Genomic DNA, 22,938 nt, shown 5'->3' on the forward strand with positions numbered 1-22,938 from the left:
AATCTGTCTTATTTACTTCTAGATTTTAAAGGTCTTCACTGCTGGGATTGCGAGTGTGTGACGAGAAAATTAAATGAATATAAAACGGAAACAAAAAGTAGAGCAGACTAGTACTTCAGCCAGTTTATTAGTAATTCACCTCTTGTAGAACACAGGTCTAAGTTTCTGAATTACAAAATGTCATTTTGTTTTTCCTGTATACCTTTATATCAAACTTTGCAAACATAAGTCAGAGGCAATCTCTCAGCAGAGAGACCATGATTCTGATTCACACACATACACACACATCCCCTCAATCGCTCGCTGTCAGTTCAGATCAAACGACTTCCACCTGCGTGCTTTGTGTACATAGAGGGGTCAATGGGAATAGCTTAGCAGTGCACTATCCTTTGTACTTCAATAACCTTACCAGAATGTGTGTGCTGTGTGTCCCCAAACACAGCCAGTGTGTGCGCGTAGAGGTGGTGGCTTCACGTCAACATCTGCGTCACTTTGCTTTCGCATATCTCTGTTCTGATGTAGTTCACCTGATGAGAAGCAGCTCAGTTAAAAAAATGTGCTTTCAGACGCTGCAGCAGCTGGCACATTTAAAAGGATTGGATCGTTATTTTGTTACTACAGTACTAGATAACTCCTTTAGAACATGGCTTAAAATTCCGTCAGTGAGCAGCATTCTATGGCCTCCATCCTGTTGTCTCATTAACATTTACAAAGCAGTCCTGTTTGACTTTTTCTACATCTCTAGAAGTTCATAGCTAAGGATCTTTGTAAGGTTCTTATACAAGCGAAAGAAGCATATCTCTGTCGGGAGGAATTAGTGCAGATAGGAATTACCCTGATCATGCATCCTTCTGCCTAAGCATGCATATGGAGAGCAGGTCTTTCTACGCGGGGAGCATTTCACATTTAAAGCAGCATATTAACGAACATGCAAAAAGCAACAATTCTCCCTCGGGACTATTCAACATACAACATCCATTTGAATCCCAAGAACTTAAAAACCCCTGTTAGCTTATTATTAATTGGTGTGTGTGCAGCTTTATTGACCCTGTGATGAAATTCTCCATCAGTTTAATGACACTTGTGCTTGTTTTGCTCAAAACAGACAAACGCAATTTAAAAGGTTCAATGGACACGGCAACTTTTTGGGAAATACGCTTTGTGTCCAGGAAGATGGGTACCCTTCTCTCCTCTGTGCTCTACGAGGGAGCTGAGATCTATGCTAGCTAGCTTAACATAATGAATGGTAGTGAGTGGGAAGTGTTAGCATACCTCCGTCTGAAGTCATCAAGTAGTTTAGGTTCACAATGTTGAATAGTATACAAAGTAATCCTCCTCATCCTCTCCTACAAAGTCAGCCATGGCTAGTAGCATCAGTCACTCTTCTCTTTTTAATTAACTTTTGAGGTCTTTTTTGGCTGAAGTCTTGGGTGCTGTACGAAATCACTGCACCTGGTCAGCAAAGTAGTTCCTTCTATGTATCTGACGCTAACAACCCTCATGATATTAATACAGACAAAGACAGTTTTTGAGAGAATTGTATTTGATGACTTTTGACAGAGGGATGCTAACAGTTTCCATCCACCACCATTCATTGTGCTAAGCTATCTAGCTTGGCGTATGGACAGTAAGTGAATCCCCCCCAAAAGTTGCCATGTTCCTTTAAGAGAAACGACAACGTCAGTACAGCTACAAATGCGGAGATAAGGGTGTGTTCTGGTAGACAGACATACAAACAGACAATATGTAGAAATCATGCATGTACAGTGTGAAGGACGGACACATTTACAGATTGTGTGCCGTTATGAGGTTGTCTGATGATGAATTCAAGCTTCTTTTATGATCGATATTGCTGTTTTTTTCAAATCACATTTCACACTTCTGTATAAAAATCAGGTACGAAATGGTGTTCTTTCTGGCTTGGGTATTTTTAAAATTCTTCAAACCTCCTCCTTTATGGCTGGTTTTTATATAATTTAAAAATTGTGCTCTGGTTTAATGTTTATTCTTGTATGTTGGCAGTAGGTGGCACCCTTCTGGCAAAAATGCTGCAGTTCCCTGTGCAAATGTTCTCAATATATGGAAACTGCTTTATATTAACAAAAACAGTAAATAAATAAATACATGAATGAATAAATAAATAAATGCTGTTATTGTTTGGCAGGAAAAAAGGGCAAAGTGGGCTCAGATATTTGGGGGGGGGGGCTCCATGTTGACAGATCTCACGGAGGTGAGATGAAGAGATTACATAAAAGTAGTTACTGAAGGACAAGTTGCTGTGTGCATCTCACATTATGTCTTCAAATGGATGATTTACCTGTATGGAGGGAGCCCCCCTCCCCCCAGAGAAACCTTATACTACAAATCCTATCTGTCCAGTGTAAGGCTGAATAAATCCAATACTGTATTATTAATATTCCTCCAGTAAATCTCTTTTTTTCCCTGTCCCTCATCCTAGCAGTTATCACTGAGGGAGTGGAGTCAGTCAGATTTGGGCCAGTAGGGACCTGAGAGTCAGTGGTAGCTACAGCAAAGAGGACGGCTCCTGGGAGAGTTGCCCGAGTGTTGAGGGAGTCTATATAGGGAACGCTTGTTTAGTCTTGAGAGCTGGTGAAAGGAGAAGATGATTGGTGCGTCATTGCTCTTCCTCAGTCTTCCTCAGTGAGTGTGCTAACTCGTCACCGGTGCGTGCTCTAAACCTTCCTCCAAACTCCTGTCTCCATCCCGAGACTTTTTCCTCCTCTTGTTACCTAGAAACAGAGGACAGCATGCTGCAAGTGACTGGATAACATATCTGTGTGAAAACTTCTCTGAATTAACTGCACATCAAACACCAGCTGTAACAAGCAGCGCATTCACTGACTCAAACCAAGAAATAAAAAGGAAATGAGTCACATTGAGTGTGAGCCAACAACAAACAGTAGCATCTGCCAGATCTGCTCCACAGGAAGGAGTAGGTTTTGCTGAAGGACTCAACCTGTCTGTTGTTGCTAAGAGACACCAGGAATCGTTGTCATGTGTGACTGAAAAGTTTGGGCGCATCAGTGATGCTATGTGTGGGCACATGCTGTCACATGGGTGTTGGTGATAAATTGCTCACTCACTCAATTTACGCAACAGCTTCTTTCCTATATTCTCCTCTGAGCTTGAGAGAGACCGGGAACTGATGAAGGGAGAGGTGGATGGCTGAGACTCCGTAGGCACATCTGAGAGAGAGGGAGAGAAAAAGAGATATGCAGCAGAATAGACGAGGAGAGAGAGAGAGGGAGAGAGAGATGCAGCAGAATAGACGAGGTGAAATGAGGACCAGACCTGCAGTGGTATGTAACGGTTGCTAACCACACTTGTATGAATCTTCCAAGTGTCCATTTCTGTACTTCCTACAGTTCCTCCCTGTACTTGAATATCGATTCATGGGTAGAAACAATCTAACAAAAAATATATTGAATATTGTATTTTGTAACTACTAGGTAACAACAGGGTATTGTAGAATAAAGCGGAAGGCGGGGTACAATGCAAGTGTGTTTGTCAGTCGTGGGTGTAATTCCACTCATCATCCTGGCACTTTATGAACTGGTATGGTCTCATTTTTGAATATTTCTAAAATCATCATCATCATCAACCATCTTTTATCTGTCTTTCGATCTTGTTTTAATTCCATACAGATCTACACCTAGCTTGTTTTTTGAACTGTACACGTTTGTGTGAATAGACTTCTAATATTAGTTTTTAGAGGCGCTGTCAGTTGATTAAAAAAAAAAAATCAATACCTCTTTACAATAACCATTCTCCTATAAAGGATCAAGTGTTGTAATACTTGCATTGTAAACCCTTCATAAACCATTAAGATTTGTAAATGACGCATGAACTTATTCCCCATACGTCAATGCAAGATCACTATTTGGCAAGATGGAGGTCACTACTACGTCAGTTAAATAGGCTATCAAATATTGCTACTTACATGGATAAAGTGATATAGCATACCTTCAACTTGCCAAACCGTCGCCACATTGATATATGGGAAATAAAATTTTCAGTCATTTCCAAAAGTTAATTCATGATTTATGAAGTGTTTACAGTGCAAGTAATAAGAGATTTATTTTAAAGTGGTACCAAAGAAAGTCAAATTAATTACAATCTTTCTATTTATTAATGTAAATTAAATCATACATCACATTTGGCTGAGACAAGCGTTTTAAATATGTAAATTCATTAGATTTTGGTAAATATGTGAATTCATGAATAGCAGAGGTCAAAAGCATCCCAGCAGATAATGTGCTGCCAAGGTGTAGTTGCTGCTCTCCACTGGTTACTTGTAGTTTTCCATATATAAGCTGTTCAATTGTGTTAGTTATTTTTTCATTTCCTTTTTTCCATCATTAATTGATTACAAATTAATCTGTTACTTTGCCCTGTCCTTGTCCTTTTACACAATATGTATTTGTCAGCATCTTATTATTAGCGCAGGAAGTTGTCGCACTCAGATTTACTGCTGTACATGTACACATACACATGCTTGATACATGTAAAAATATCCATGTTTTTTGCCCTCTCCAGTTCGCGTGCACTGAACAGGCACTCACCGTTCTCTCCGTAATTTTCCGGTCGATCCTCGTGGATGTAGGGAATCTCATCCATGCGTAGGAACACAGTATCATTTGGACTCCTCTGGCCATCAGATTTACTGCCTGTGGAAAGAAAATAATTGGACCATTTGATACCAGTAAAAGCTATAAAAACAACCGCGTATCCATGAACCGTGAAGGCCGGGTGCTGGATCCAACCAACACAAAGAACCAAACCATCTGCTGATTCAAATAAAGGCTTGGCAATACATCACATTCTGTTCTTAATTTTGGTATCGACCACAAATTGTTTCACAGCAGTACTCTGTCTTATCCTATATATGCAGTGCACTCCTGGTTTTTTATTAATCCAGTTTTTCCACATATCCCAATTTGTTTCTCACTTGAATTATATCTAAATTTAAAGGAAATTCTCCATAAATGTTCATCAAGGTAGGTTTCCTACGTCACTGATTAACCCGATTAAATAATCTCTATATCAACTAAAATAATCCTCAACATCTATAATCGCTGTGTGACTTCATGCGACTCTTCTATTGACGACAAACACCCACCCATCTGTCTGGTGATTGACACAAATGCGTAAACGCACTAACTGGGTGACGTGTTACACGCAGCAACAAGACAGATGGTATGTGGGAAATCCTTTAAGCCGTGAAACTAGCGCAGATTGGTTGTTGCCGCGTTTGCATGAGTTTGGTGAGAGAATCAGAGTGATTCATTAGAGGACATTCATTTATCCTCCATAGATACGTGTTTTTATTTTGAACAGTTATTAAAGCCTTTTGTTCTCCCTGCACATGTTGGGACAGTGCTTTTCTTTTTTTCTTTTTATGAAATATTCTGAAATATTTCAATTCATTCCTTTTTGCTTCCCTGATTAGTGAATCTCATTGTGACCCGGTGCACCATTCACTTCGTTTATTTTTCAAATTTCAATCTTACACTTGAGTTTTAGTTCAGTGAATCCCACTGCTGTTATAAATATCTCTTTGGTTTCAAGTAACCAGGTCATCATTGACCAGTCGTTTTAATCATGTCTTAACCCTGTCCAACAAGTTTTTGGCCCGTAGCCCACAAAGCACTGCAGTCAGCATGACTGAGCCTCCGTCCCCCTCTTCAAGAGACATTTAGCGATCCAACGAGACAAAAGTCAGCTGCCCCACCGTGGATTTGGTGTTTCTTGTTGCCGCCGAAACTAATATTTAGTGCGAAAGAAGAATCGTTAGTTTTTTTGTAACGGAGAGTTGGAGAAGGGTCTAATGAACCTCTTTTGTCAGAACTAAGCGCTTAGAGAAGAAATCAAAAATTAATGCAAGGAAGAAACAGAGGTGAGGAGGTGTCACTGAGTGAGAATGGAGAGATACCTAACCAGAAGTATTATTTTTTATTCCAGTGTCAAGAATAATTTGTCTATACTGTGAAGCTGAAACGGAAATGTTTCTTTGTACAATGATGCACGTATGAGAAGAGCTAGTTGATATTTTGACTGTTCTGCTTAAGCTTCAAAAATGTGAAGATGTTTTATTTTAAATGAACAATAACTTTTGGTGCATACAGTGACTTGCCAAAGTATTGATACTCCTTGAACTTTGCCACATTTTGTCACTTTACAACCATATAGATATTTTTATTGGAGTTTTACATGAAAGACCAACACGAGGTGCCACACAGTTGTGAAGACCAAAGAAAATTATACATGATTCAATTTAAAGCTGATAGTCATTTGGGGAGTGTCTCCACCAGCTTTGCACATCTAGAGAATTAAATTTTTGCCCCATTCTTCCTTGCAAAAGAGATCAAGCTCAGTCAGATTAGATTGAGAGCGTTTGTGAACAGCAGTTTTCAGTTGCCACAGGTTCTTGATTGGTTTTAGGTCTGGACTTTGACTGGGCCATTCTAACACATGAATACGATTTGTTTTAAACCGTTCCATTGTACCCCCGGCTTTATTTTTAGGGTCGTCCTGCTGGAGGGTGAACCTCTGCCCAAGTCTCAAATCTTTTGCAGACTCCAACAGGTTTTCTTCCAACAATGCCCTGTATTCTACCCATCAACTCTGACCATCTTCTCTGTCCCTGCTGAAGGAAAGCACCCCCAGAGACTGATAGTGCCACCACCATGTTGGACAGTGGGGATGCTGTGTTCAGAGTGACGTGCAGCGTTAGTTTTCCGGCACACAGAGCATTTTTTAATTTAGTCCAAAAAGTTCAATTTTGGTCGCTGCCGTGTCTCCGTAGGCTTGCAGTTGTGCCACACTCTTTCCATTTCCAGGTAATGGGTTGAGCAGTGCTCCGAGAGATGTTCAAAGCTTGGGAAATCTTATTATAGCCTAATTCCGCTTTAAACTTCTCTACAACTTTATCCCTGACCTGTCTGGTGCGTTCCATGGACTTCGTGATGCTGTTTGCTCCCCGATATTCTCTTAACAAACCTCACAGGCCGTCACAGAACAGCTGTATTTGTACTGAGATTAGATTACACACAGGTGGACTATTTAGTCATTAGGTCAATCATTCAGCAATCATCAGGCAACGTCTGAAAGCAGTTGGTTGCACTCAGAGAAAAGGAAGCTGAATACTTTCGGACAAAAGTCACGTATAATTTTCTTTGTACTTCACCACAACTGTGGTGTTGATCTTTCACATTAAATTCCAAAAACACATATTTTGGTCTGTGGTCGTAACATGTACTTTTGCAAGCCACTGTAATCTTAACATCCATCCTGCTCAGGGCCAGAAAGGGAGGTGAATACCCGTATCTGCTCTGTGCTGACAATAACAATATTTCCATAAAAGTTGGTGTGTGCATGATAAGAATGGGGAAGCAACAGCAAACCCTGACATCTGAGAAGCTAATGTTAGCGTATTTGTTTCATAAATTATTTTAAATCAAACTAGATTAGTCAGTTACAACAATAGTTGACACCTGTGACTGGCACCTCAAATATGGACCCACCAAAGTACAGAAAAAAAAAGTCTCCCCTACTTACGGACTATGCGGTTTCTCTCATTGAGCTGGAAGGTGTTGCGAAGGCCACCGTGGGGATGGAGGTGTGCAAGGCGTGCCAATCCCAGACGAGTATGTGTGTGTGTGAGGGGGAGGGCAATGCTGTGCGAACGTGTCTCTGGGACGGCAGGCCTCCCTTTAGTGTCTGGGTCCACGGGGTCTGGGGTCTGAGGGGAACTGTCCATCCGTGTGGCTGTGAGGGCATTCTGGTAGTGGTTCCTGGTTATCTAAAGAGGGGCGGTCAACGCATTTTATCGTCAGTATTGGAGGGTTATTAACATGCATGGCAGCTTTTATGCTTGTATACAGGAGGGACATGAACTAGAGGGAGAGGAGGTGAAGTAAAAGGCCATATCCCTCCTTTCAAAACTGAACTATTCTTGGTTGAAATGAGCTCAATTATCCCCCCATGATTAAAGGAATGAGTGTTTGTGACCATGGGAGCCAGGATGTCTGCGTTCAGTCACAATCAGGAATTAGGACATCTTAAATGCTGCAGCACAGGAAGAGGTTTTTGGAGAAATTTTGAAGATTAAATATATGAGCTTACATGTTGTTCTCTCAAGTACTTCATGTGTTTGTGTGCGTTTGCGTGTGTAACCTTGATCAACTGCAGGTCTGAGAGCAGTCGCACTGAGTAGTCTGGTAAGTAGACCCCTCCTCCAATTGTGAGCTGACCCACACTGCCTCCACTCAGCAAGGAATCAGATTGGTTCAGGCCGCTGCCTCGAGAACTGTACCTCGGACCTGCAAAGGAAAAGAAGTACTTTTTGTAATTCAAACATAGAGAGTTGCATTACTATAAAGTTTTTCCACGGATATTGACAAGTACAGTTATTACAGCCAATAATAAAACTTATATAAGACTTATAATATCTTAGACAGCTATTGTGTTGCACCCTCACGGTTCTAATAAATCCATCAAAATGCTCTTTCCAGTTTTTGTGGTAAGGGTTAGAGGGGAAGCGGGGAGTAACTCACACAGTTGTTTCACCTGCACCTTCATTGTGTATGAATACAAACTACATTCACCTTGGGAATCTATTATGTACACACACCCAGCTCTATTTTTGTGTTGTTTTCCTCAACCTTGAAAACATGATTCCCTCTCAAAGGAACAGGATTGTACTTTTAAATCGAATGGTAGCTCATGACTGTGAAAGTTTTTCCTGAACTATTTGATATAGAAATATTTTAAAATCCCAAATTATGCAAATGAGAAACATGTTCAGAGATTGCAATGAGACATTTGATTGTCAGCAAGATTTAGCAAAAATCGATCGAGAGATTATGGTTGGGGGAAGGAGAGGTAATATGGGGGGGGGTGATCTGGTTCAAATTATAGATCCCGAAGGTTGTTATTATAGCTATTTGCAAAATTTCTCTGGACGTGTCAGACGAATTCCCATCAAATTCCTTGAGTCTATGTGAAAGGAATGTTTTGTTGAAATGTTTCATCTTAATCTTATTCTAGATTTGTGATTCAGAAAATAAACTCCAAAAACAAGAACAGTAATATCTAACAGTTGTGGGGAAAAAAAGCTGGATGGTAAAAGCGAGTTTAAAGAAGAGACAAGTGGATAAAAAGTGGAGTTTGCCTATCTGAGTTTGGGGGGGGGGAGGGAGATCCAGATCTTGTTGATATCTCTGGAAAAAGTGAGAATATTTTGATGTAACATGTTGAGTTGTTGTATTGTGATTAGAGGGGTAAGTGTTAAGGGAGATGATATGGATCGTTTTCTGGATTGGTGATCCGGAAAATCGATCGGTGGGTGAGATGAGAATGTAGAAACAGATTTTGGTCATATGCTCTTTCTCAGAGATTTTTAGTTTAACACAGGCAAACTGCTTCAGCAGCATTTAATTCTGGTGTTACATATTTAAAGATGTTTTCAACTTTGAATTAAGGTTTAACTCAAGGGGAAAAAAAAATCAATCAATTCATCTCCAGTGGTCGTACTTTTAAAAGATGATTGACAGGATTGGACTTTGTGTGCTTAAGTTACGAAGGTTCTGCTCTTTGCCGTTGAGCTCTTTAGTTTAGAGGCAGAAAGCGCTGCTCTGTTCTCGTCAACTGAAATTTTTTCTCTTATGAGATGTTCTGTCGCTGCTTCGGAGAAATTTCAGTGCTTGGTAATATCCAAACAGCAAACATGCACAACATACAGAGAGAGAGAGAGAGAGAGGGAGTGAAAGAGAGAGCGAGAGAGGCTTTCTGCTTGCTCTGCAGTATAGCTGGATTTCATATAATCCTGACCAGGTCATGTCTTCCTCTGGGAAATTCTCAGAAATCATGGTTTTTAATTACGTCCCACAGCTGCTGTTCTTGCAGGCTGTTCAGATACTGGGTGGGTTTTAGGAAGTAAAAACTCCTGTACCATCAGCACTGCTCTCCTAAACTCTCCCCGATGTCATTATTAGCACCATTACCGCCCTGTGAGTCCCCTCTAAATCTGTGTTTCTGTTGGGCATGCGTGTACTTACCGATTGGCAGCGGCGGAATGAGTGCTGGCATGCCATAGTAAGAGAATGCTCCATTTTCAAAGCGAAGAGCCTCCTTTCCTATCTCTACCTCCACTCGTCCCTGAAACATCGACACACACACGGAGGCTACACTCATAATGTGACAACTGGATTGATTACTCATCTAATGGAGCCTCCCACACTGGAGCTATGCAGAGCAACTGTGTAATTACAGCATCAGAAAGCTTTTTTCGTGGTAGAAATCAGCTGCAGCATGTGGGATTTACCTGCAGAATGAGGACAAAGTAGTCGACGGGTTTGTTTCTCTGGAAGAGGTAGTGTTGAGGAGCGTGTTTGTTCTTAGGATTAAACTTGAGTTCTTGCACAACGCTGGGATGTTTGATGAGACGCAGCAAGATCTTCTCTGACAGGTGACACGGCCTGAATGGCTCCACCTCTAGGAGATGCATGTACACGAGCACACAGAGACGAGAGACGGAGAAAGAACACCGTGTTCACACACACTACTTCGTTATATCATTCTCACACACGGTACATCCACACTGATCACGGATCAGCTCTACCTGTAGCCAAGAAGCGATGTGTTGCAAGCAGCAGCTGCGGGGAAATCTTCACCTTCAATTCATTTTCTGACAGTTTGAAGATAGAAAAATCCTGCTGTTTCCTCTCATGGTGGGATACTCGCCTTTTGGTCCGATTATCAGCTGGGAGCAGATGGAAAAGATAAAAAAACATCAACATTAGTTGCACATTGTTTAGAGTGGCCTTTTTTTTTTTTTTTTTTTACTGAGAATACTGGTGTAGTGTCTGTAGTATAAGGAGCCAGGGGTGTGTAACCTCTCTGACTTTGTTTTTTTCTTTGATCTCAGTGTTTTGACTTTGATCTTTAACACTGAAGTGATCAAAGCAAGTAGAATGCACCCGTCACCTCAGACTGTAGACAAGGGCTGGGTAGCGGGAAGGACTTTACAAAATATAGGTCACAGTTCTATTATAATATATTGTGATACAATAAGATACATATTGCAATATCCATCCATCCATTTTCTATACCTCTTATCTATTAGGGGTCACGGGGGGGGGGGGTCACAGGGCTGGAGGGAGCCTATCCCAGCAGGTCGCCAGTCCATTGCAGGGCCATCAGGAGCAATTAGGGGTTCAGTATCTTGCTCAAGGATACTCCGCCATGGACCAGCGACCCATCAGTTGCTAGACAGCCATTCTACCTCTGAGCTGTATTGAAATACTCAACATTATTTATTCTCACATTATAATATTAACTCTATGGACAAATTGAACCATTTTATTCAAAATTCCCATTCCAATTAATCAGATAAGCATTTGAACAATGTTGCAGACCAACGTAAATGTAGTTGCTGTAACATCACACTGAATATAGTATTTCTTGTGGTGACAAGAGGCAACTCGCCATCTAGCAGCTCTATAGGATTAGTTTTTAATTATTTTTTCTTTAGGGCTGAAATATCAATACAGTATCATGAAAAAAACCACAATATAATTGCCATGTTGATTTTATTGCCTATCCTAGATCCCCAGAACCTCAAACTTGGCACTTCACTTCCTTGAGGAACCAGCGATATGCACGCTAAGTCTGATGTCAATCGACTGGGCAGTTGTTGAGATAATTGTCACAGACATACTAACAGAGATTTCTTGCTTCTAAAGTAAGATGATGCTGCTGAGGGCTGACAAAAACAAAAACAAAAAATCCTTTATGATTCTCTGCCACACGCAGTAATGTCCTTTGCAGCCACAAATTGGTTTGGATTATCCAGTGTTATGGAAACACACTGCTGATTGATAAATTGTAAAATCCACAGCAGATGTGAGGGCTATTAAACATATTATTTTTTCCATAAGTGAAACATAGCAAGAGCAGCTGGTGCTATAAATGCCTGCAGAGCAACGTCAGGAGAGATTAGCTCCACTGTGCTAGACGGTATATACACACATAATTACGATATGCAGACACAGAAAATCCCCGCATGATTGCCCACCCATGTGAACCCATGACAGCGTCACATAGTTGAAATAGTAATATAAATCTAATCTTTTTGGGAGTTGTGAAGTTCTGGGGGCTTTTTTGTTTTCAGCAGAGGCTAGTAAATCACTGACAAATTCAAATTTGGCATTTGAATTGCTCTGCATGAAGAGACTTTCCAGCCAATTAAAGAAGAAGGGATTATGGGATTATCAGTGTGACTGGGCCATTTATTCACATTATTTAATTATGCATCAGCTGAAAACAACAGGGGAGAGAACATGGGTTCAATAGTTTAATGAGAAGAAGAGGAAGGAGAGAGATTACGAAATGTATTACACAAATCCAGCTGAGAGCATCCTTCAGTATTGCTACGTACTGTATGTTGTTCAATTCATTTCTATGGATCACGAAGCTGAACGAATTGTAGCAAACTGAGAAAATCTTTTCAGTGCTGATGCAGAAAATGTCACTGTTTCGCAGCGAATGCAGCAGTGACGTGCGTCATACGTACTGTACAAATCTGTCTCATCCACAATCTCTGACTTGATGATCTCCTCTATGACATCCTCCAGGGTGACGATGCCCATCACTTCATAGAAGGGGTCTCCCTCACCTTCGCTGTTCACCCTCTGCACCACAGCCAGGTGAGACTTCCCTGAAAAAAAAAAAAAATTGATTATAATGGGAAAAAGAAAAGTGCTGCACAGATTTTAAACTGTAAGTAAAAACTGCACATGCCATGAATTGTGAAGCGGCGGATTAAAAATAGCACGAGTCAACAGCCTCCAACTACAACGGTGCATTCAAGATGAAAATCAGCATTATAATACACCAACTGCAGGAGAAAGAGAGAGACCACACATTTATGATGCATATGCTGGAGTTTGCATATAATATTCCTTTAATGTCATGTGTGTTTATGTGTGTGTGTGACTCAGACTAGAAGTAAGTGGGTATCGGGGGATTAGTCTGGAGACACTTTGACAGTTTGGGAGACTTGGCTGCCTTACGTAAACAGTGCCATTATGCAATCAGTCTGGGGATGCCTGCAACTGTCCATGCGGCTGCCACCTCTGTATGCACACTCACATGCATCACATACATGAACAGACCCAAGGCCCCCCCTGTAAGAGTCTGGCTGAACATTACAGGCCTGTCACATACAACGGCCGACAGCACCTCTGGAGCGAAGCACTAAAACCGATGTGACAGGGAGTCAACATTGCCCCCAAACTCCAGTCTTGCGGTTATTATAAATGCACTATTGCACCACGTGATGCTTTAATCACGCTACTGTGGCGATTCTGCCTAAAAAAACCAAACTTCTGATGTCACCAGAACACAGACAGATATTTCCTTTGAACAAAAGCGCTGGGTCATAGGAGATGGGATGATTTAGGGAATCACCGTCGAGGGATCAAATGGATCAAATGCTTTAATCCTCTGCAACAGCAAAAAATAAGAAAAAAAAAATGCTGGAAGTCGCGACCCAACATCCAAGTCTGGGCCGTGTAAGAGTGGCTGAGATGATGAGGATGAAGTGCTTTGCCTTAAGGTCAGCTTGTCTAAAGAGCTCAGGTGAGTTGATGTGCCCCGGCACTGCATTACATCATTCATGTGTTGCATAACACTCTTGCAGAACGTCACACACTCACCAGACTCATACACACGCAGACACACATGCCCGGGGTGAAACTGAGTCAAACATGGATGTTCTTTTTGCAAATCTTTCTTCCAGTCTGAATGTTGTTGTTTTGTAAATACTGGGAAATTCATGCATATTTCTGCTCGTTCTATTTCCCCTCAGTGTCTCTATTGCTTCAAATAACTGTCTTTCCTCCTCATTCACTTCATGCACATTTGCAACCCTCCTTTGCCTCCCTTCCTAATGACCTTTCTATCAACACAGACCATCCGCCCCCAGTGCCCCTCACCCATCTCAGTTAGACATCCTCACAGCTTCCACCCAGGCTTCCTGAGCAGTGGGAGCATCTAATTCACCAGTGCAAAGTAGAGAAGAAGGGGAAAGGTTAGATTTGAATTTTTCATGACTGATCTGCAGACCACCTACAGAGGGGAAGAAGCTTCAAAGTCACCACAGGCTGGGAATTAAGTGCACAAAAAAAAGATACAAAGGTGATGCCTGGCTTTATCTTTCCACCTAATAAGAAACGACACAGCACAAGGTCACATCTGAGAACAGGGATGATTTGTGGCAAACTAAAGCTACACTTCATAATCCTGCAAAAGATGAAGCCGTCAACCTTCTGACCTGTAAGTAGCAATCTCAATCACCGTCCTCCCAATGTCACTCCCTTCTCATTACGATTGGAGAGCGGAAGCCTCTATTGAACTCCTTTTGTCAATGAAACAGATTTCTATTTAAATCCCCAGAGCACGAGCCAATGCCAATGAAATCCTTACATAATAGTCCCTTTGGTGGCAGCTCAAATCTCGACATTTTTAACCACGTGATGCCATCGGGGGAACAGTTTGAGTTGAACACTCCAGAGCATTGATTCAGACTCTTACTCAATGTTATCATCAAGACTGAATGGGGTCCCTGGAGAGAAGTGACACATTCTGCTGCGTAGAGAACAGATGCTACCGCAGCATGTGTAGGAGAGAGTGAGTGCAGGAATACTATCAGAGTAACAAGGGAGATAGTCATTGACTCTAAAGCACTCAGAAAGGACATATCTCTGCCAAGGCGACCTTTCAGCCCCTGACACTTTCATGCCCAGGCCTTAATTAAAGCTGCGATCAGCAATGAGCAAGCCCTCACATCCCCATGTATGTTGCAGCGCAAGAGAGAGGTGATGCCTGATAATATCTGGATGTAGCATGAAGGAGCAGACTCATGCATGCACAGTGGTGCAAATATCACTTCTTGTGTCCCCTAGGTGGCTCCAGAGAACACTCACTGTAAATCAAGTCGCTGTACATCACAGGAGGATAACATATTATTGATGTTTGATAAATCATTTTTACTACCTGTAACTACTAGTTGACTTAAATTCAGCTCGTACATGTCTTCAGGATGATGCTATGGTCAAACGTAAGATGTTCAGTAAAGATCTGATCATGTGGAGTCTACTTATTCTACTCTTGTTCTATGGTGGAACATCAAAATTGGCCACCTCATCAGGATAATGCTGTTAAAGAAAACTCAGCCTTCACAGTAACCCATCACCAAGGTCTTCACGTGTTTCTGACTAAATCTGACATTGATCTGGCCAACGCACTAAGAGGATGACGTCCAAGTTTTAAAAAAAAACATGTGAGTATGCACAATTCTGGAGAAAGAGCATCCATAGCATCCGCAGACATTTCCCGTTTCCACCAGGGGTTGCTATCATTAATTTGCCCCAAAATTTAATGGGTTGGTCCTTACCCCATTATAAACCCCACAAAGTTAGGTGTACATCAGCCATGTAGTTTTTGTGTGATCCTGCTGTCAGACAAACAAGGCCACTGAAATGACCTTCTTGGCAGAGGTAATAATATAGACACAGATCAAACTGAGAGTTGCTGTCATGTGAAAACACTTTCCCTGCATGAGCTCTTTAGATAACCCCATCAGTGGTAACCTTTGCCCTTCAGTTGAACCACACTGTGTGACACTGTTTCAGATTTCACATATGGCTCTGGGGATCAAAGGGTCTCATTGGCAGACCCACTGTGAGCCAATGGACTCTGTATACTCTGACTTCTGCTCTGATTTCTCGGCTATAAGTGCACAGTCACTTCAAAGGCCCTTTGCTCTCTAGGTGGTGGGAGCTATGGCTTATAGAGAATCTGCCTCAAAGCATATGGCGCCTTAAAACCTCAGTGCCGCCTCCATACTCATAAATAGCCTCATTCTGGACCTTTTCAAGACTAAAGATGTACGACCTTCCTGCTGGAGATTTGAAGTGGCATTACCTCTCTTAAATTCCTCCAGCATCACATCCAGTTTGGTGTCATTGAACACGCAGTGCATGGGATGCTTGTAAAACTGAGTGATTGTTTTCAGCGGGGTGCAGTCGTCTGGATCCACGAAGGCCAAGTCTTTGACGAACAGGATGTCCACAATGTTGGACCGTTCATTTTCATACACCGGGATCCTGGTGAAGCCACTTTGCATCACATCAGACATGGTGCAGAAGTCCAGTACTGCATCCGACGACAGCATGTAGCAGTCAGAGAGTGGGGTGAGAACGTCCTCCACTGTTTTGGTCCTCAGTTCTAGAGCTCCCTGGATGATGTTGAGCTCCTCTTTGACCAGGTCGTGGTAGGGGTCTGTGACACGCAGCATGGCTACGAGTTTCTCCCTTGTGTAAAAGTTGCTGATTTCCTGATGAAGCATGATGTCCAGAATCTTAGAGACCGGGTAGGCGATTGGGAAAAACAGCAGCATCAACAGGCGGGTTGCGCAGAGGGTCTTTGAGGCGATGGCAAGGCTGTGCCGGGATGCAACGGAATGAGGTAAAATCTCACCTATAAAGAATATTCCCAAAGTACATGAGGCAGTTGAAAGAGTTGTCATCCCTAAAATCTGGCACATCCACACTACAAAGCATGTGTTAGTGAGCACATTACCCAGCACTACCGTGCAGAGGATGTAGTTTCCATGTTTACGCACAGACTCTATCTTCCGTGCGTATTTCTGCTCTTTCTCTGTGCCACTGTTCTGCAGGACCCGGAGCTCCACAGGGTCAAGTGCCAGCATGCTGATGTTTAGCCCGCTGCAGAGCGCAGACAGACCCAGTAGCAGCACGGAGACGCCCGCCTGTAGCCACGCATCTGCCTCTGGGGGTCTTTCCACCACTGCCAGCCAGAAGTCTCTGGTGCTGAAATGTTCCCATTTCACTCCATCAAACGCGCACATGGAGTAGTATTTGATCACCTCGCCTCTGCGCAGGTCTTTGGCAAGAAGCTCCACCAGAACAGAGTTGTGACTTGAGCTGGATTTGAAGGAGCCCAGCAACTCGATGTCAGAGCTCCGGGCGTTTTCCTCCTCACACGGATTCCCTCTGGACCGGAGTCGCCTCTCCGTGTCCCCGCTGTCCGCTCCTGTCTCTTCTATGAATGCGATCCATGGGGCAGCGGCAGCGGCGTCGGGTCTGCTGCTGATGTTAAGGCTGTTGGGATTCTCTGTGGCGGGAGAGGCAGAGTAGTAAACCCTCAGTATAAAACGGGTCCCCTCGGTCGCTTTCAGTATGCCATCCTGCACGGACAGCTCCCCGCTTTGAGTATCCTCTGGCCGGACGCCGAGCAGCGCGGCTGCTGGAACCGGCAGAAAGGAGAGGGTGATGGTCAGAAAGAGGAGAGAGAACCGGTGAGGATGCAGGATGCTGGAGATAGCATCCGCAGCATCCGCAGCCATCATGCTGACTAAACTGAAGGACGTGGGAGAACTGGGTCACGTGGTCTGCGGATGGGATGGATGGAACAGCTGGGTGGTCATGAAGCAGAGGATGGGTATGTTACCGCGCATGAACGAGAATTTGAGGAGAGGAGAAAGAGAGAGAGAGAAGGAGGCACCCGAGTCCTGAAAAATACATGCTACACCGTGACGTCGGCCTGTCGTATTTGCTTTCTGACACTTTCTAAAAATAGACACCAAGACCTGCCTGAGCATGAATAATTAATGCGATACACACTAGGTCATACAATACTAGAGCTGCAGAAAACCCTCAGTCGGTAACATTCTAGACGGGTAGTATTTAAAATATGACATCAGAAGAAAAAGGGATAAAATGCGTGAAAATTAATTATTCAGAGGCGCGTTAATGACAAGCACAGTGCCTCTTTATGGAGTAAACTTGTTGGAAAACGGCCCCTGTGTTCATATTTAAGAGTTGTAAATATTACATTGGCCAATTTGACCACAAGGTGGCAATATTGCTTCCCATTTCTGTCTCTGACTTTCCAGTGTATGGCTAGGATCTGATTTCTGTGTCATAAACAAGCTCAAAAAACAAAGTTAGCTTCAAGATTCTGAATCACTGTGCTGCTGCAGTCAAAAATACAATGGAAATAGGATTGCACTCCCTTTGACTAAAAAGTGAATGAGAATTCAAAAAGAACACAATACACATACAGACATCAACAATTATAAGTATAGAAGCCATAGTTACAGTCTTATTTCATTGTCGATTCACTCCTAAGATTAACTTATTAATTAAAATGTAAGATTATGTTTTGTTTAAGTGGTTGTCATACAAATCATCTCTCCTCACCGCAACACAGATTTTCATCATTTTAAGGTGATGTCTGACTTTGCAAATGCGGGCAGCGTTTTGGGAAAAGGCGTCACCATAGTTAAAACCCTGGAGAGAGACAGTGGTCCCGAACAAGGCAACATGAGCCATCCATGAGAATTAAACTGGTTCAGGAATCAGATATTTTGGAGGTACACCATTGTGTGATCTTTAGATAATAACTTTGAAATGGGTTCTTTTAGAGATTGATATCTAATGATCTGATTTAAGAAATGAATGTGCTGATGGCAGCTGGATTGTATGAAATATATAACAAACCGCTGTGGCGGCCCATTGTAGTCCAGCGTGAGCCTGCAAGAGATAAACGCATCAAGAGTATCTCTAAATCATGTTTTGACATCTACTGATCCTTGAGCTATTTGACAGGGGTGAAGGCAGATTTTCTCAAAGTGAGCAAATCCTTAAAGTCTCTCTTTGCTTCAAGTCTTCATTTTTCACTGGAGGACATTTTAGAGCATCCACTTATTAAATATTTAACGCTGTCAATGTACCTGTATGGAAAAAACATTTGGGGATTTTTTTTTTTTTACTCAAATGGAAGGCTCATTAATTATAAGTAAGGCAGAAATTCCAGTCCAAGTTTAGGAATAGCACTGGTTTATCTGACAATAAAATGAAAAAATTTGTCTCAAATTATATATTAATTTAAACATCACAATTTCTCATTTCACCAGTTCATAATCAAACTGACAACTGAATTTGTAACGAAGTAATGTATAAACATAAGAAATGCATAACTTTACCAATAATATCACAGCAATTATATGCCAAACTACTTATGTTGCTTTAATGCATATAATCCAAAATTACATGGCTCAAACTATTCAGGGATCCTTGTGTACTTAGTGTTTCTTGTTGTTGCTTTTTTTGCTTGGAGAGGGATTTACTCAAGGGCTATAAGGCTCTTGCCATCCAGAAAGCAGTGAGGCAGATATAGGAAGTTTGGCACGCATCATCTGCATACTTGTGATACCATTGAATTTCTAAATAGGATAACAATAGCATGAAAAGAAAAAAAAAACAGGGGTCTGACAATGGGTCCTTGCGGGACTCCAGACATGCTCTAATGAGCCACTCAATATCAAGTTGAGCTACAGGTTAGAGAAACCACATCATTGTCCAAATCTATACGTTCATATTTTGCAATCAGCCGCATCAAACGAGAAACACAGATAATTTACCAGAAAAAGTTGTCTGGCATTGGGCTGTCAGAGGAAAATGTTCTCTTTTTTTTCTGCTTTACAGCTGAAGTGTCTTAACAGCAATATATTTTATAAATTGTTGGTTTGATGTCGGCCTGTAATTATTTAGTGCTGTTGGATCCAGATTTTTTCCTTTTTTTTACATAAATTTTTACAATTTTTTTACATAAATTTTCAGGGCTTTGGCATGACTTCTGAAAGGAGTGAAATGTTGACTATCAAAACCCCTGTAAAATAATCTGAAGGCGGCATGTACAAGGTTTGAGAGTAGAGACACTCTCTCAATGAGTTGTGGAGCATCAGAAGTACTTGATAAGTTTAGCTATTGTTTGAATGACTTAGCAAATCTGAGGTGTTACAGCATTATCCTTCCACTAATCTTTCATCTTTTTTTTCCTTGTGAAAACCGAAGCAGAATGACATTTAAGAGGCGTTTTTGAGGAGTTTATGGCTGACTGTGTGCCCCCCCCCCCTCCTCTGAATTACCTTTAATAATCTCAGAATGATTGTTTTATGTGTTTTTCAGCTCTAATTGTGATTGTAGGGATTCGATAAAGAATTCAAGGTCCACCTGGGTAGAACACCAACGTTGTACTGGCTGCAGATACGATGAAGCTGGATTTTTTTTTTTTTTTTTTTTTTTACGTTTATTGCAAAGTTCTTTTATAAATTTGTTCTGTGGTTAAAGTTTCTTACAGTAAGTGAGTGATGCGGGATTTACGAGGCGGGAAACTAAAGGTGAGAACAGCGTCTGCCAAATTTTACACGCCCGAACAACTCTGCTCTCCATCAGCCACACGTCCTGCAGGAGCAGCGCTCTGGAGCGGCTTCCATGGCTGCGGGAGTCACAGGGATTTAAGCTTTGATATCATTTTCACTTCTTCACTAACAGGCACTTACAGACCAGCACTCACTTTCACCTCTTACGTCTCCCTCAGGCGAATTTTATCACGTCCTTAAAAATCTGTGTCAATTTTGTTGACGCGTGTATCGAATTTATCAGAGTTTCTCGACAGATTTTGCACTTTCATTTGTATTTTAATCGTCTTTCTCTCGACATACTATGAGGTTTTTTTTCGATGGCAGACATTGATGATAATGTTAAGAACAATAATGACGTTCACAATAATAATACCAATAATGATGAAACGCTAGGTGACGAGGAAGCAAAACCTTATTGTCGACATCGGTTCAACTGTTTCCTAATACCCATATAAACAAATAACCCCTTGAACAAAATCTCACTATATGTGTTTGGAAAAAGGCAAATTTGATTTATGAGAGCTCTGTCAAGTCATCTTATCGTTCAACTACAACCGTGAAGTCAAAAAACATCTTGAATGAAATTATATTAATCAGAAATGCATTCTCAGTTTGAGCTCATCACATTATCTGAGCCGATTAACAGCGTTGCCCAAATATGGTCTGTAATAAGATATACCCGCATTGCCAGTAAGAGCTAAAATATGCGCAAGAACGACCCAAAAGCACAAATTCTTCTCTGCATCTCATCAAAAAAAACTGGCCCACAGCTTTTCCTATAAGTATTGCTTGCTTATACTCTTCTTAGCGTGAGAATCAAAATATGTGATGTTTGAATATCTGATTATTATATTAACATGTATACTTTCTCATACTCATGATGCTCCCCGCGCATCTTTGAAAGAAAACCTTTCAATAAATCTATTATTATTATTATTGTTATTATTATTATTGTTATTATTATTATTGTTATTTCTAGAGGACCGGTTGGATAAAATAGCTCCGAAACGGGCAGTTTGACAGTATTGTTACTGTCACGTGTTTTTTCTGGTTAATCTGAGTCTCAGGTTTAAAAAAAAAAAAAAAGTACAAAAAAAACCCTATTTCAATATTTAAAAGGCTGATCGTTAAAAGAGACCAAAACAAAACAAAAAAAAGGAATATCCGGTAAAATTAGGTTCTGAATATTATTATCGCACGGACAGGACACCTTTGAGATATCACGGATGTTTTGTTCTGCAAAAGTTTTTATTTTGCCCGACAAAATTTACACCCCTCAAACTATTGTTGACGCTTTGTCCCGGTTTATCACACACAGTCTTATACTTCATGGGTTTATTGGACTCGTCCTCATATTACAGCAACTAAAATTTCTATTCAAAATAAAGTATTCTTTCTGAGCTGCTTTGATTCCGCTGAGGATGGAAGAAGAAGAAGTCAGAAACCTGCGTGAGCTTCCGTCAAAGTAGGTGTCATCTTGTAACTCAGGAGTGACCCTCTCTTCACTTTCCCCGAAAATAAGTTCAAGAGTTAACAGATGTTTCTTTTCCACGTGCGTCATTAGAGAGGGCAGCTTCGTTGATTGTTTGTACGTTTTAATGAGAACTGTCGGGCCTAAAACCAGAAACATTAACACCTCGGATGATTTTATGTTGTGGTATCACGCATTCGTGAGAAGACGTTGTTGGCCGGGAAAGAAGAAACAAAACAACCCTACCTCTTCCCATAAAGTCCCCGGGATTCAGTCCAGTTCCTGCTCATCTGTGACGCAGCAGTGACCTTAGAAGACAAGTGACCGCCTGAGGAGACTTAGCGTCCTGGTGAAATCCCAATCCTGAAACTGATTCTGTTGGTGTATCAAGTTCACCAGTGCCTAAAGAACATCTGCTGAGATAAATGACATAATGAGTTCAGAGGTGAGTTCCATGTGCATGTTGTAAGCAGTTTAATCAGATTTGTCCACGTCTTTGATAAGGAGCCAAAAATGTTCACCCTGCCATGGCAATAATTCCCCCCCCCCCAAAAAAAATAAATAAAAAAGCCTCCAAGAAAATCTAATTAACTTTAGATTTTAAATTACAAGGAGGGCCTTCTTCTTGAACTGGATAACCTTTAGTTTCCAGTAATTTTCTGCTGGAAATTATGTGCTGGCAACGGTTAGAGCTATGAAATAAAAACGTTTATTATTAAAAAAAAATGAATTTCCTTTCATTTTATTAAATGAAGATTTATCATGTTATGCGTGTTTAATATGAAGCAACCGAACGAGACAGAGGTGGCAACAGGTTTCACATGAAACAGAGAATTTTTTCTCTCCAAACACTTAAAAATGACCTCCATATTGATGTCACTGAATGAATCCTCCGTGTCTCAGTTGAATATGTTGAGCAATTATGACCATATTCTCAATGATTGTATGCTCTTTTACCAGTTGCTATTGAGTAACGTTTGATTTTAAAACTGGGCCGTGCGTAAAATGATAGTGGCATTACACGTTGATTCAAGGAGAAGAAATAAGAATGGATGCCCCTCACCTCTGAGACTGTCCGCCATATATGAGCTGAGACAACTGTTTATCATATGAGCAGCTTGCATTCATACCTCAGCAAACCTTCGCGGGGCAG

The 22,938-nt window shown here is 41.4% G+C and overlaps 1 protein-coding gene across 2 annotated transcripts; it reads right to left on the reverse strand.

The window, feature by feature from the left end:
* Nucleotides 1-115: 115 nt before the first annotated feature.
* On the reverse strand, nt 116-17,535 carry cnnm1 (cyclin and CBS domain divalent metal cation transport mediator 1). Of its 2 annotated transcripts, XM_086181246.1 has the most exons (11): nt 16,666-17,535; nt 16,009-16,563; nt 12,596-12,739; nt 10,643-10,783; nt 10,346-10,515; nt 10,080-10,179; nt 8,197-8,342; nt 7,579-7,822; nt 4,584-4,688; nt 3,105-3,206; nt 116-2,750 (listed from the first exon to the last, which is right to left on the reverse strand). In XM_086181246.1, the coding sequence occupies exons 1-11, from the start codon at nt 17,453-17,455 to the stop codon at nt 2,671-2,673; spliced, it is 2,577 nt and encodes an 858-aa protein (XP_086037372.1). In that variant the 5' UTR covers nt 17,456-17,535; the 3' UTR covers nt 116-2,670. The 2 variants fall into 2 exon arrangements, with proteins under 2 accessions (XP_086037372.1, XP_086037370.1); XM_086181244.1 differs by having other exon boundaries at nt 16,009-17,535.
* Nucleotides 17,536-22,938: the final 5,403 nt, after the last annotated feature.

This window comes from Aulostomus chinensis, chromosome 16 (assembly GCF_037954235.1).
Source record: "Aulostomus chinensis isolate RoL2024-O1b breed Wild chromosome 16, RoL_Achi_v1.0, whole genome shotgun sequence".
NCBI classification, from domain to species: domain Eukaryota; kingdom Metazoa; phylum Chordata; class Actinopteri; order Syngnathiformes; family Aulostomidae; genus Aulostomus; species Aulostomus chinensis.